This window comes from Grampus griseus (genome assembly GCF_964374135.1).
Source record: "Grampus griseus genome assembly, chromosome: 2".
NCBI lineage: Eukaryota > Metazoa > Chordata > Mammalia > Artiodactyla > Delphinidae > Grampus > Grampus griseus.
Window position 1 is genome coordinate 146769088 of NC_139018.1, and position 15591 is coordinate 146784678.

Here is a 15591-nt window from a genome sequence, read left to right on the forward strand (position 1 = left end):
CCTTTCTGAGTCTGTGACCTCACGAGGGAGGTGGCAGAAGAGTGAATGATGCTGGGTAAATCGGGGCCCAGATCCTGGGCCTGGCTGTGTGCCTCTGTGCAGGCTGGGTGATGTCTCGTGGCCTGAGGCTCCCCATGCCCCAGGGCTGTGGGTGGGAGTCGGGTGATGGGTGAGGGACACACACGGAGGGTGTTCAGTCAGTGACGCTTGTGATCGTCACTTTGCAAATGAAGGCGGGAGGTCTGGAGAGATCAGGTGACTCGGCTCCGTGGGTGGCAGCCCTGGGGGTGATGTCCACTTTCCCCAGCCCAGCCCTAGAGCTTGTTTGCTGTGTCCTGCCTGTCGTTTCTCAGTCAGCATGCCCCATGCCCCAAGCTCTTCTCATTCTTCCAAAAATATTTAGAGAAGAACAGAAGCTGTTTCTTTCTTCTCCACTGTTTTTTTGGTTTGGTTTTGTTTTGTTTTTAATTGTATTTTATTTGTTTTAGTTGTGCCGGGTCTTAGCTACAGCTCACCAGTTCCTTTAGTTGCGGCATGTGTGCTCCTTAGTTGTGGCTGGCGGGCTCCTCAGTTGTGGCATGTGAACTCTTAGTTGTGGCATGCATGTGGAATCTTAGTTCCCTGATCAGGGATCGAACCCATGTCCCCTGCATTGGAAGGTGGATTCTTAACCACTGCGCCACCAGGGAAGTCCCTTTCTTCTCCACTGTTGACACGACGCTTGCCAAGGTGTGTCTTCGTCCATAATATCTTAGGTTGTGGTTGATTTGATTCTGGGGTTCAAATCCTGGTGCCCACAGGGTGCCGTGCAGGGAGGCTCGGCCGGCAGACGCAGTCAGCACGACGGACCACAGCGCTCCAGGGAGCCTGCAAAGGCCCCAGCCTCACGTCCCCAGGTGCCCTTCCCACTCAGCCACCAGCACACCAGTGGTGCAGGGCGCCTGGTCTCCCAGCCCCGAGTGCAGGGAGCCAGGAGGGATAATCCAGACACTGCACAGTGATCCATGAAGGGCAGGATTGAATGCTGAGTGGGACGGTGGGCTGCGTGACTTGGGAGCAGCCCTGGCTGTGGGCGCACGAGGTCCAGAGGACAGAGGGCTGCCTCCCCAGGGCTAATGCATGAGCCCTGGACTAGTTTCAAAGGTGGTTTTAAAGTTGACTCAGTGATTCTGATCCCCTGTGGACTCTTCTCAGAGATATGCTCCTTAAACTCGCCGGTATTTTTTGGCTTCTGCTGGAGGAACTGACCCGGTGCAGCATGTTGCAGAACGGGGTCATTACCCGAGGGGAGCGATCTGTTTTTCAGGTGGCCTCTTCCTAGTCTGTCCACTGCCACTGAGTGTTCCATTTCGAGCTTTCTTCCTCGGCTCCTGCTGCAATGGCCGTGGGAAGGGTGGGGGGGCTGCCCGAGGGGAGCATGGGGTGGGAGGAGGGGGACACAAGAGGACACAGGATCTAGGGTCTCGTGTGTTCTTACTTCAGCTCGGCAGCCAGGCAGGCGTCTACGCTGTGTTGTCAGTCGCGGGGACGCAGAGCTTGGGAGGAGGGATGCTTGGGCCCCTGGCGCCGGAGCAGGAGACTCAGCCTGATGCGGGAGCATCGTGTCTGCAGGGCGGCGGGAAGGCCTTGCCAGCCTACGGGGTGCGGGGTGGGGGTGGGGAACGGGACGGTCCAGGCCCGTGCAAAAGCCCACTTGATGCCCCTCCCGGAGCAGCCATCAGAGGGCGGGGGGCGATGGGAAGGGATGTGGGGAGAAGGCTTCAGCATCCTCCCCGGGCTTAGGGATAATGACTCTTCTTGCAGGAGAGCTGAGCAGGGCTGAACCCACTGCAAGGTGCTGGCGGAGTCCTAACTTCGTTTTTTCCTTTGCCTCAGACACGGTACTCGCTGTGCGGGAGAGGTCGCCGCTTCAGCCAACAACTCTTACTGCATCGTGGGCATCGCGTACAATGCAAAAATCGGAGGTAAGGCCCAGGAGTGTGCTGCCTGGGGGCTCGGGCCTGGGGCAGGGGTACTGCACGTGTCCCTCCTGCGAGTCTCAGCAGCGGCACTTCCGTTGGCCTCGGTGGCCGAGTCGGACCCTGGGCCTGACCTCACGCTGCCAGGGGCCTGGAGGCAGAGGTGTTGCTCACTGGTTTGCCTGAAAAGCCTCCGCGGGTCCTGTGGGTCCGGCTGCTGACTCACCGCTGTCAAGCAGACCAGTCCTAATAGGCCGCCTGGGTCCCCTCCTGCTGCCCATCCTGCCCTCCCTCTGACTCTCCCAGCAGGGTTTACGGTTTTCACTTGGGACGAAGGCCTTTCCTTGGCCCCAACTCCCGCTCGAGCATCCTGGCCCACTGCTCCTGCCCTGTCCCTCGGCTTTAGCCAGAGGACATTTGTCATAGTGTCCCCCGGAGATGCCCGGTCTCCCCTGTTTATGACGAGCTGGTAACATTTGCCTCACCCCAAAAACCTCTCCCCGCTGCTCTGTTCTGCTCAGTCCACCCATGACTTATGGCCTCTCACGCCCTCTCTGCTCCACGGAGTGCTCCCCAAATCCAGGTGTCCCCCCTCGTCTTGTTTACTGAGGGAGGTTAGCCTTCCAGGTCCCTTTAAGGAGCACGACTGACCCTGGGTGTCTCTGGCTCTGTTGTTTGGTTTCTCCATTTGTGAGTCAAGCTTCTTCTGTTAGGATGGGGCTTTAGAGCAGAGTCACACGTCTTCCATGCCCCCCGCCCCTGCCCCTGCCCCCGCCCCCTGAGCCTGGCAGATTGACAACTCAGACTGGCAGACAGTAAGTCAGTAAGTCCTCTGCAGTGCCTGGTAGGTGCGCATCACTGAGCTGGCACTGAGCAGGTGTGACCGGGGCAATGAATTGTCCTCGACCGTCTACTTAGCCTTGGGGCACTGGCTCTCGGTTTGGAGGTGCTCACATGCACACTGATGGCCATGCTGGGATGCCTTCCTGGGGTGTGACCTTCTCTGCTGCTTTGTCTTTGTGGAGGTGGTTTAGCTCCCTCAGCTCTACTACGAGCAGCACAAGATGGAGAACTCTGGGTCACGAGTCTTTGGGGAATTTCTTGAGTTTTGAAAATAGGGTCCCCAACTTTCACTTATTTAGGACCCTCTGCCTGCTGTTTCCCTTGGAAACCTTTGAAGTGGCTGGGATTTAACCAGCCATCATTAACCACCAAGGGCGTGTCCTGCAGAACAGATCAGGAGACTGTCACCTGGCCTCACTTCTTTGTGGATAGTTCTTTTACGTTGAGATGTGTAAGTTCTCCTTGGAGCTCTTGATGAGTGAAGAGCCACGAGAAGTCTCTCTGGCTGACCTGGGTACCAGTTCCACTCCCACCACCCACTGGCTCTGTGTCCTTGGACAACGGGTATAAACTGTCTGTGACATGGGGTTGGGTTTGCAATGGAGACATAGTGTGGGCTTGAGGTTGGCATTGACCCAGGGAACCCGTAACAGCCACGTCTCCAAGGCTGCTGCATACAGCTGTAGCCTCTCAATACAGGCAGCCGCACCTCTTCCTGCCCCTCCCTCCAAGCCCACCTCTGGACAGGGCAGTCTTCAGGCACCTCTAACATAGCTTCTCTCTCCACATGTTGACACAAAGCAGGGAATTTCTCTGAGATGCCCCTGGTGTGACCATGAGCTCTACTTTTTTATACCTTTTTCATTTTTAAAGTTGTTGTTCAAGAGATTAAAATGGATATCCTAATTTATTCCAATCTATGTGGAATTAATATTATACCACTTCACGTATAGTATATAAACCTAAAACATTATTTGAGTTCACACTCACTGTTGTTCTTTATGCCGTTGTTTTTGTGTTTTACTTCGTATATTATAAACCCAATGTTTATTCTTATTTAAACAGTTGGCTTTAAAATACTTACGGAAAGAAATATACTTACCTACATGTTTATCAGTCCCAGTGCTCTTCCTTATTTCTGGCTTCATATTTCTTCTGACTGGCTTCAATTTTTCTTCAGCCTGAGAATTTCTTTTAGTATTTTAGTATTTCTTTACATGTAGGTATGCTGGCAAGAAGTCATCTTAGCTTTTAGGTGAAATTTATCTAAATTTCATCTTCATTTTTGAAAACAATTTTACTGAACACAGAATTCTAGGCTGACATGTTTTTCTTTCAGCCCTTTAAAGATGCTATTCCATTGTCTCTGGCATCCATTGTTTCTGATGATGAGTCAGTTGTCATACTTACCTTATTGTTGTTCCCCTTTATGTAACGTGATTTGTTCCTCTGGCAACTTTTTTTTTTTTTTCTATCTGTGCTTTGTCTGTGACTATAATGTCCCTTGGTGTAATTTCTTTCATATTGCTCCAGCTTGGGGTTAGCTGTGCTTCCTCCTGGGTAATTATTCATATTACTTCTTTTCTAAATCAAATTACCTCCTGGGTAATTATTCATATTACTTCTTTTCTAAATCAAATTACTTTTTGCAATCCTGTTTCCTCTCTTTTCTCTTTGGGCACCAATTATACTTGTTAGATTGCTTGATATACCTCACAGGTTGAGGCTGTGTTCATTTTTTAAAATCTTTTTTTATCTGTGTGCTTCAAATTTGATAATTTCTTTTGCACTGTCTTCTTCAGGTTCACTAATCCTTTCTTTTGTTGTGTCCAATCTGTTGTTGATTCCAAATGATTTTTTTTTTCTTTTCTACTCAGATATTGTGCTTTTCTGTTCTGTGATGTCCATTTGGCTTTTTTTTTTTTCTTTTAATATTTTCAAATCTTTTCTTACATTTCACTTCTCTTCACCCATTATACCTATATATTACTTTGGACTCTTTAACATACTTATGAGTTATTTTACAGTCTTTTATACTAATTCCAATACCTAAGTCATTTGTGGGTATGTTTCTTTTTTTTCTTTTTCCTATGGAATGCCTTCTTCACTTTTTTCTTTTTTCATATCTTTGTTGGACTATAATTGCTTTACAGTGTTGTGTTAGTTTCTGCTGTATAACAGAGTGAATCAGCTACATGCATATGTATATCCCTATATCCCCTCCCTCTTTTGTCTCCCTCCCACCCTCCTTATCCCACCCCTCTAGGTGGTCACAAAGCACCAAGCTGATCTCCCTGTGCAGGGCAGCTGCTTCCCACTAGCTATCTATTGTATATTTGGTAGTGTATATATGTCAGTGCTACTCTCTCACTTCGTCCCAACTTACCCTTCCCCATCCCCGCGTCCTAAAGTCGATTTTTACATCTGTGTCTTTTTTCCTCTCCTGCCCCTAGGTTCATCAGAACCATTTTTTTTTAAGATTCCATATATATCTGTTAGCTTATGGTATTTGTTTTTCTCTTTCTGACTTCATTCTGTATGACAGACTCTGGGTCCATCCACCTCACTACAAATAACTTAATTTCATTTGTTTTTATGGCTGAGTAATATTCCATTGTATATATGTGCCACATCTTTATCCATTCATCTGTCGATGGACACTTAGGTTGCTTCCATGTCCTGACTGTTGTAAATAGCGCTGCAGTGACCATTGTGGTACATGACTCTTTCTGAATTATGGTTTTCTCAAGGTATATGCCCAGTGGTGGGATTGCTGTATCGTATGGTAGTTCTATTTTTAGTTTTTAAGGAACCTCCATACTGTTCTCCATAGTGGCTTTATCAATTTACATTCCCACCAACAGTGCAAGAGGTTCCCTTTTCTCTGCACTCTGACCAACATTTATTGTTTGTAGATTTTTTGATGATGGCCATTCTGACCGGTGTGAGGTGATACCTCATTGTAGTTTTGATTTGCATTTCTCTAATGATTAGTGATGTTGAGCATCTTTTCATGTGTTTGTTGGCAGTCTGTATATCTTCTTTGGAGAAATGTCTGTTTAGGCCTTCTGCCCATTTTTGGATTGGGTTGTTTGTTTTTTTGATATTGAGCTGCATGAGCTGCTTATATATTTTGGAGATTAATCTTTTGTCAGTTGCTTCATTTGCAAATATTTTCTCCCATTCTGAGGGTCGTCTTTTCGTCTTGTTTATGTTTTCCTTTGCTGTGCAAAAGCTTCTAAGTTTCACTAGGTCCCATTTGTTTATTTTTATTTCATTTCTGTAGGAGGTGGGTCAAAAAGGATCTTGCTGTGATTTATGTCATAGAGTGTTCTGCCTATGTTTTCCTCTAAGAGTTTTATACTGTCTGGCCTTACATTTAGGTGTCTAATCCATTTTGAGTTTATTTTTGTGTATGGTGTTAGGAAGTGTTCTAATTTCATTCTTTTACATGTAGCTGTCCAGTTTTCCCAGAACCACTTATTGAAGAGGCTGTCTTTTCTCCATTGTATACTCTTGCCCCCTTTATCAAAGATAAGGCGACCATATGTGCATGGGATTATCTCTGGGCTTTCTATCCTGTTCCATTGATCTATATTTCTTCTTTTGTGCCAGTACCATACTGTCTTGTTTATTGTAGCTTTGTAGTATAGTCTGAATTCTGGGAGCCTGATTCCTCCAGCTCCGTTTTTCTTTCTCAGGATTGTTTTGGCTATTCGGGGTCTTTTGTGTTTCCATACAAATCGTGAAATTTTCTGTTCTAGTTCTGTGAAAAATGCCATTGTTAGTTTGATAGGGATTGCACTGAATCTGTAGATTGCTGTGGGTAGTATAGTCATTTTCACAATGTTGATTCTTCCAATCCAAGAACATGATATATCTCTCCATCTGTCTGTGTCATCTTTAATTTCTTTCATCCATGTCTTATAGTTTTCTGCATACAGGTCTTTTGTCTCCTTAGGTAGGTTTATTCCTAGGTGTTTTATTCTTTTTGTTGCAGTGGTAAATGGGAGTGTTTCCTTACTTCTCTTTCAGATTTTTCATCATTAGTGTATAGGAATGCCAGAGATTTCTGTGCATTAATTTTGTATCCTGCTACTTTACCAAATTCATTGATCAGCTCTAGTAGTTTTCTGGTAGCATCTTTAGGATTCTCTATGTATACTATCATGTCATCTGCAACAGGGACAGTTTTACTTCTTCTTTTCTGATTTGGATTCCTTTTATTTCTATTTATTCTCTGATTACTGTGGCTAAAACTTCCAAAACTATGTTGAATAACAGTGATGAGAGTGGACAACCTTGTCTTATTCCTGATCTTAGAGGAAATGGTTTCAGTTTTTCACCATTGAGAATGATGTTGGCTGTGGGTTTGTTATATATGGCCTTTATTATGTTGAGGTAGGTTCCCTCTCTGCCTACTTCCTGGAGAGTTTTTATCATAAATGGGTGTTGAATTTTGTCAAAAGCTTTTTCTGCATCTATTGAGATGATCATATGGTTTTTCTCCTTCAATTTGTTAATGTGGTGTATCACGTTGATTGATTTGCATATATTGAATAATCCTTTCATTCCTGAGATAAACCCCACTTGATCATGGTGTATGATCCTTTTAATGTGCTGTTGGATTCTGTTTGCTAGTATTTTGTTGAGGATTTTTGCATCTATGTTCATCAGTGATACTGGCCTGTAGTTTTCTTTCTATGTGGCATCCTTTTCTGGTTTTGGTATCAGGGTGAGGGTGGCCTCATAGAATGAGTTTGGGCCTGTTCCTCCCTCTGCTATATTTTGGAAGAGTTTGAGAAGGATAGGTGTTTGCTCTTCTCTAAATGTTTGATAGAATTTGCCTGTGAAGCTATTTGGTCCTGGGCTTTTGTTTGTTGGAAGATTTTTAATCACAGTCTCAATTTCAGTGCTTGTGATTGGTCTGTTTATATTTTCTATTTCTTCCTGGTTCACTCTGGAAGGCTGTGCTTTTTTAAGAATTTGTCCATTTCTTCCAGGTTGTCCATAATATTGGCATATAGTTTCTTCTAGTAATCCCTCATGATCCTTCGTACTTCTGCAGTGTCAGTTGTTACTTCTTTTTCATTTCTAATTCTGCTGATTTGAGTCTTCTCCCTTTTTTTCTTGATGAGTCTGGCTAATAGTTTATCAATTTTGTTTATCTTCTCAAAGAACCAGCTTTTAGTTTTACTGATGTTTGCTATTGTTTCCTCCATTTCTTTTTCATTTATTTCTGATCTAATCTTTATGATTTCTTTCCTTCTGCTAACTTTGGGGGTCTTTTTGTTCCTCTTTCTCTAATTGCTTTGGGTGTAAGGTTAGGTTGTTTATTTGAGATGTTTCTTGTTTCTTGAGGTAGGATTGTATTGCTACAAACTTCCCTCTTAGAACTGCTTTTGCTGCATCCCATAGGTTTTGGGTCATTGTGTTTTTATTGTCATTTATGTCTAGGTATTTTTTGATTTCCTCTTTGATTTCTTCAGTGATCTCTTAGTTATTTAGTAGTGTATTGTTTAGCTTCCATGTGTTTGTATTTTTTACAGATTTTTTCCTGTAATTGGTATCTAGTCTCATAGCACTGTGGTTGGAAAAGATACTTGATACGATTTCAGTTTTCTTAAATTTACCAAGACTTGATTTGTGACCCAAAATACGATCCATCCTGGAGAATGTTCCATGAGCACTTGAGAAGAAAATGCATTCTGTTGTTTTTGGATGGAATGTCCTATAAATATCATTTAAGTCCATCTTGTTTAATGTATCATTTAAGCTTGTGTTTCTTATTTATTTTCATTTTGGTTCATCTGTCCATGGGTGAAAGTGGGGTGTTAAAGTCCCCTACTATGATTGTGTTACTGTTGGTTTCCCCTTTTATGGCTGTTAGCATTTGCCTTATGTATTGAGGTGCTCCTATGTTGGGTGCATAAATATTTACAATTGTTATATCTTCTTCTTGGATTGATCCCTTGATCATTTTGTAGTGTCCTTCTGTGTCTCTTGTAATAGTCTTTATTTTAAAGTCTATCTTGTCTAATATGAGAATTGCTACTCCAGCTTTCTTTTGATTTCCATTTGCATGGAATATCTTTTTCCATCCCCTCACTTTCAGTCTGTATGTGTCTCTAGGTCTGAAGTGGGTCTGTTGTAGACAACATATGTATGGGTCTTGTTTTTGTATTTATTCAGCCAGTGTATGTCATTTGGTTGGAGCATTTAATAATTACCTTACGTTTAAGGTAATTATTGATATGTGTGTTCCTATTACCATTTTCTTAATTGTTTTGGGTTTGTTTTTGTAGGTCTTTTCCTTCTCTTGTGTTTCCTGCCTAAAGAAGTTCCTTTAGCATTTGTTGTAAAGCTGGTTTGGTGGTGCTGAATTCTCTTAACTTTTGTGTATCTGTAAAGGTTTCAATTTCTCCATCGAATGTGAATCAGATCCTTGCTGGGTAGAGTAATCTTGGTTGTCGGTTTTTCCCTTTCATCACTTTAAACGTGTCCTGCCACTCCCTTGTGGCTTGCAGAGTTTCTGCTGAAAGATCAGCTGTTAACATTATGGAGATTCCCTTGTATGTTATTTGTTGTTTTTCCCTTGCTGCTTTTAATATTTTTTCTTTGAATTTAATTTTTGATAGTTCGATTAATATGTGTCTTGGCGTGTTTGTCTTTGGGTTTACCCTGTATGGTACTCTCTGTGCTTTCTGGACTTGACTATTTCCCATGTTAGGGAAGTTTTCAGCTATAATCTCTTCAAATATTTTCTCAGCCCCTTTCTTTTTCTCTTCTTCTTCTGGTACCTCTATAATTCGAATGTTGGTGCGTTTAATGTTGTCCCAGAGTTCTCTGAGACTGTCCTCAATGCTTTTCATTCTTTTTTCTTTATTCTGCTCCCTGGCAGTTATTTTCAGCATTTTATCTTCCAGCTCACTTATCCGTTCTTCTGCCTCAGTTATTCTGTTACTGTTTCCTTCTAGAGTATTTTTAATTTCAGTAATTGTGTTGTTCATCATTGTTTGTTTGCTCTTTAGTTCTTCCTGATCCTTGTTAAGTGTTTCTTGTATTTTCTCCATTCTGTTTCCGAGATTTTGGATCACCTTTACTATCATTACTCTGAATTCTTTTTCAGGTAGGTTGCCTATTTCATCTTCACTTATTTGGTCTTGTAGGTTTTTACCTTGCTCCTTCATCTGTAACATAGTTTTTTGTCGCTTCATTTTTTTTTTTTTTTTTGATGGGTGGTGCTGTATTCCTGTCTTACTGGTTGTTTGGCCTGAGACGTCCAGCACTGGAGTTTGCAGGCAGTTAGATAGAGCTGGGTCTTGGTGCTGAGATGAGGACCTTCAGGAGGCTGCACTCCAATTGATATTCCCTGGGGTCTGAGGTTCTCTGTTAGTCCAGTGGTGTGGACTCAGAGCTCCCACCACAGGCGTTCGGGCCTAACTTCCGGCCTGGGAACCAAGATCTGGCAAGCTTCATGGCACGTTAAAAAAAAAAAAAAAAAAGGAAGAAAGAAAGGAGCAGTACAATATCAACAATAAAAAACAGTGGCGCAGTGGTTGAGAGTCCACCTGCTGATGTAGGGGACACGGGTTCGTGCCCCGGTCCGGGAAGATCCCACATGCTGCGGAGCGGCTAGGCCCATGAGCCACGGCCACTGAGCCTGCGTGTCCGGAGCCTGTGCTCCGCAACGGGAGAGGCCACAATAGTGAGAGGCCCGCGTACCGCAAAAAAATAATAAAAAATAAAATTAGGATAAAAAATATATTAGGAAAAATAAAACTATAATTGAAACAGCTGCAACAAAGTGAAATAAAACCACAGCAGAAAAAAGAAAAAAAAAGGGTGGGTGGGGGCAAAAAGCCCAAAGGAGAGATCACTAACAAAGTATAAAGAGTAAAATAAAATTAGAAGAATAAAAGATTTATTAGGAAAAATAAAAATATAAAAGAATCAACAACAGTGAATCAACAAGGTAAAACAGAATCCCAGTGTAAAAGAGGAAAAAAGAAAAAAAAAAAGCCTTGGCTATGGGGGTGTTTAGGCGGGGGGGGGGGGGGGGGGCGGGGGGTGGAACTTAGGCAGGGGTGGGGTTTAGGGTGGGGCAGGACCTAGGCGGGTGGGAGGGGTGATGATTGAGCGTGGGGTGGGGCCTCTGCTTAGGACCTGAGTGAAAGGGGAGAGGCAGCAAGTCGAAAGGAGGGCCTCTGGAGTGTGGGGTTCCAGAGTTTGGAGGTAGGGCCCTGAGTGAGGGTTTGTGGGTGGAGTTTAGGCCCAGCACACTGGAGGGGGTCTCAGAGGGCATCTCCGAGTGTAGAGGTAGGGGCCTGAGTGGGGGTGTAGGGACGAGGCTTGGGCTCTGCATGGCAGGAGGGAGGCTCTGAGCGCAGAGGATTAGGCCCGGGAGCCCAGCAGGCTTCCCGGTGCCTAAGTGGACGGGGAAAGCATTGGCCGCGTTCCCTTCCGTTCCTTCACGCCCCTCCCCCGCCGTCTCCCCCAGGATCTGCCCCCTCGCCGCGGGACCCCTAACCATGGGTGGGTCCCGCTGGGTGTAGGAACTCTTCCCCTCCCCCAGCCACTGCTCAGGGTTGCCGGTCCCGGAGGTCTGGCCTTTACTTTTGCTCCCCCTTCCCTCCCTCCCACTCCCTTAGGACCCACGTGGCTGGAGGGGGCCTAGGTGGGCAGAGGATCAGGCCCAGGATTTCAGCAGGCTCCCGGGAGCCCAAGTGGGCAGGGGAAACCTGGCCATGCTCTCTTTTGTTCCTCTGCCCTCCCCGTGGTTCCCTAATTTCCCCCTTCGGGCGTGGGATCTCTTCCCCTCCCCCAGCCACCCCTCAGGGGCACCAGTCCCGTCCTGCCTCCACTTCACCTCCCCCTTCACTCCCCTCACATCCCATGTCCTGCCCGGTCGCTGGGGGTTCCTCCCGTCCCCTTAGGTGTCCGTGGTCCCCCATGGGTGCCTGGTAGGTGCCCTAGTTGTGCGGAGCCACTAATTCCTCATCCTTCTAGTACGCCATCTTGACTCCGCCCCATTTCTTTTTTTAAAAATTGAAGTATAGTTGTTTTTCAGGTGTACAGCAAAGTGATTCATATGTGTGTGTATTTATACACACAGATATACATATACGTCTTTTTCAGCTTATTTTCCATTATAGGTTATTACAAAATATTGAATATAGTTCCCTGTGCTATACAGTAGGTCTTTGTTGTTTATCTATTTTATGTATAGTGTGTACCTGTTAATCCCAAATTTCCAATTTTAAGTCAAAGACAAATATGATATCACTTATATGTGGAATTTTTAAAAATATGATAAAAATGAACTTTTTATCAAAACAGAAATATACTCACAGACATAGAAAACAAACTTATGGATACCAAAGGTGCGGGGAGGGATAAATAGGGAATGTGGGTATGTTTTCAATCATTGATATTTCTTTTTACAACGTGCACATTTGCGCATGTCAAGTAATTTTTTATTGTACACTGGACATTGTTATGCTACATTGTGGGGACTCTTGATCCTATTATCCTTGAATACTGTTGAGTTTTGTTCTTGCAGTCAGTTCAGTTTGAACTTATGGAGGCTTGATTTTTCCTTTTTTTTAGGATTGATCTCTTTCTGATTTGTCCTTAGCCTTAGAGAAAATCCTTTAGCCCAAGCACATAATCTTTACTCTTAGGTAGTGTGACCCTTTTGGTATTTCAGCGGAAAGACTGAAGTGTTTAGCCAACACCTCTAACTTGGCAAGACTCAAACTCCAGATTGACTGCCCTGCAATGGGCAGCAGCTGGAACATCTGCTCACTCACTCATTCAGCCTCCAGCTCTTCCTTTCCTCCTGGACTTCTTAGAGAGTTGCCTAAACGTGTTTAGTCCAGCGGTTAGCTGAGTGTTTGAGGGAAGTTTCAGTATGTCCTCTTCCGTAGCTCTCTCCTTTCTAGGATTTCTCTCGATTTCCACCTGCTCTAACAATCCCAGACTCCATCCCACGACTCCCCAGGAGAATAAGATTGCATTTTTCTGATGGAGTTCTAGCTTCTCTGCATCAAGAGAAATGGGGAGTTCCCTCAGAGGAAAAGTATAAACTCACATCATACCCAGTATTGTTGCTCTTTTAAGAATTGAATTGCCTGCCCCTGCCTTCTTATGGTAGCTTTCCAATGCCCTTAAAAAGGTGGTGTTTTCTTAAATAAGTATTTAGTCCAGGGTTTAGAGTTATTACTTTTAGACGAGTTAGTGTGATAGAAGCTACTCTGCCATTATTGACACTAAAACATGGTTTCTGTTTCTTTACCAGTTAGATGGTGTATTAGTTATCTATTGCTGCATGACAGTTACTCAAACAAACGTTTGTTATCTAGCACAGATGGTGGCTTAAATGAGTGATTCTGGCTGAGGGTCACTCATGAGTTTGGCTGTGACTGTAGTCTGAAGGCTTGGCTGGGACTGGAGTATCCACTTCCAAGATGGGTCACTTCTTTGTTGTTGGCTAAAGTCCTCAGTTCCTTGTTGGCTGTTGGCAGGACGCCTTGTTTCCTCAACATGTGTATCTCTTCATGGAGTTCTTAGAGTGTCCCCATGGCATGTAGCCAGCTTCCCTTATTGCAGGTGATTCAAAGAGAGAACCAGGAGGAAGCAGCAATGTTTTTCTTATGACTTAGTCTTAGAAGTAACATACTGTCACTTAGGTCATACTCTATTCTTTAGAAATGAATTCTACATACACTCAAGGGGAGAGAAATTAGGCTGCACCTTTTGAACGGAAAAGTGTCAAAGACTTGTGGTTATGGTTTAAAATCACCACAGATGGGCTCCTAAAAGTTTGACTATATGTTTATACAAATGGAGTAATTTTTTCTACCAGATTTCTTTGTAGAATTGCATGTTTCTTACATGTTTTATCACATAAAAATAAATCGAATGAAAGTAGTAGAACTGTCCAAATTATGTATTTAAAATAATATGCTTGCTAGAACATTACTAATAAGTCCAGATAACTCCAAAATATATATAATGCTGTATCAAAGTGCAGAAGAGCACAAGGAAGGTAAAATATCATCTGGATCCTGGTAAAAGCAGGAATAACCAGTACTTACTGAGCTCTAGCTAGATCACAAGCACTGATCTAAGGTCTCTGTATGTATTGTCTTACGTAATCTTTACAAAACACTATGTCATTGATGCTACTTTTATCCCCATTTCACAGGTAAGGGCCAGAAAGGTTATGTAACTTTTGCCAAAGATCAAACCAAGCTGACTTCAGGCCCCAGCTCTTAGTTTCTGCTCTTCAACAAAAATCTTTAAACCGTATATACGAAGTGTGGATGGACGGGTGGATGGATAGATGGATGGACAGTATTATTTCTTTAACATTTGATCATACTATACAGATGGTTCCTGATACATGATGGTTTGACTTATGATTTTTCAACTTTACTATGGTGTGAAAGTGATACACATTCAGTAGAAACCCTACTTTGCATTTTGAATTTTGCTGCTTCCTTGAGCTAGCGATATGCAGTACAGTACTCTCTCATGATGCTCGGCAGTGACAGCCACAGCTCCTGGTCAGCCACACAATCACAAGGGCAAACAACTGATAAACCATTCTGTTTTCACTTTCAGTATAGTATTCAATAAATTACATGAGATATTCAACATTTTATTGTAAAATAGGCTTTGTTTTAGATGATTTTGCCCAACTGTAGGCTAATGTAAGTGTTCTGAGCATGTTTAAGGTAGGCTGGGCTAATATTTTCAACTTACGATCCATTTACCAGGATGTAACCCTATCATAAGTCGAGGAAGATCTGTACTTGTTTTCAGTAAAATATACTAAGTTTAATTTTATGCAAACTTAACACAAGAGAAAGTAAGTCAACCTGAATGTTGCCGAACTTCAGATTTAATTCTATGTTTAATTTTATTTGTTTACTGTTTAACTTTATGCTTAATTTATTTGGTTTATGTGAATTTAACAGAAGAAAAAGAAACAAGTTTAAAGGGAAGGAATTGCTGAACTTCACGTAAATACTTCCTTATAATGAGATATTTTCTCAAGTATCCCTCTTTTATTGAAAAAAACAAAGCCCCAAGATTGTGACAGTCTTTAAGAGGCCAGGGTTACATTTTTTTGTTGTTGTTACATATTTCCCATATTGAGTAATTAGCATTTACTTCAGTTTGTTCTCACTTCTTCACCCCACACCTCAATATTAGTTTTTTTTTAAATTTTCTTTTATTATTTTTGGCTGTGTCGGATCTTAGTTGCGGCATGAGGTCTCTTCATTGTGGTGATCAGCCTTCTCTCTGGTTCCAGCACTCGGGCTTCTCTCTAGTTGTGTTGTGTAAATTTTCTTCTCTCTAGTTGTAGTGTGCAGGCTCCAGAGCGCATGGGCTCTGTAGTTTGTGGCACGTGGGCTCTCATGTTGAGGCGTGGGAGCTCAGTAGTTGCAGCTCGCGGGCTTAGTTGCCCCACGGCGTATGGGATCTCAGTTCCCTGACCAGGGATCAAACCCGCATCCCCTGCATTTTTTTTCTTGCTTCTTTTTTTTTTTAAATTGGGGTATAGTTGTTTTACAGTGTTGTGTTAGTTACTACTGTACGGTGAAGTGGAGTTCCCTGTGCTATACAGCAGGTTCTCATTAGTTACCTGTTTTATACATATTAGTTTATATGTGTCAATCCCAATCCCCTGCATTGGAAGGCGGATTCTTTACCACTGGACCACCAGGGAAGTCCCTAGGGTTTTTGTTTATTTTCTTTGATGTTGTTTTTGCATTGTCGG

The 15591-nt window shown here is 43.5% G+C and overlaps 1 protein-coding gene across 5 annotated transcripts in view; it reads left to right on the top strand.

Moving 5' to 3' along the window:
- PCSK6 (proprotein convertase subtilisin/kexin type 6) overlaps nt 1–15591 on the top strand; it is a gene marked incomplete at its 5' end in the record, with an annotated part of 190494 nt that overhangs the window by 64276 nt on the left and 110627 nt on the right. For all 5 annotated transcript variants that reach the window (XM_082649011.1, XM_082649010.1, XM_082649012.1 and 2 more), the window contains one exon: nt 1876–1964. In XM_082649011.1, the coding sequence (XP_082505137.1) occupies nt 1876–1964 (89 nt within the window). The remainder of the gene's footprint in view (nt 1–1875; nt 1965–15591) is intronic.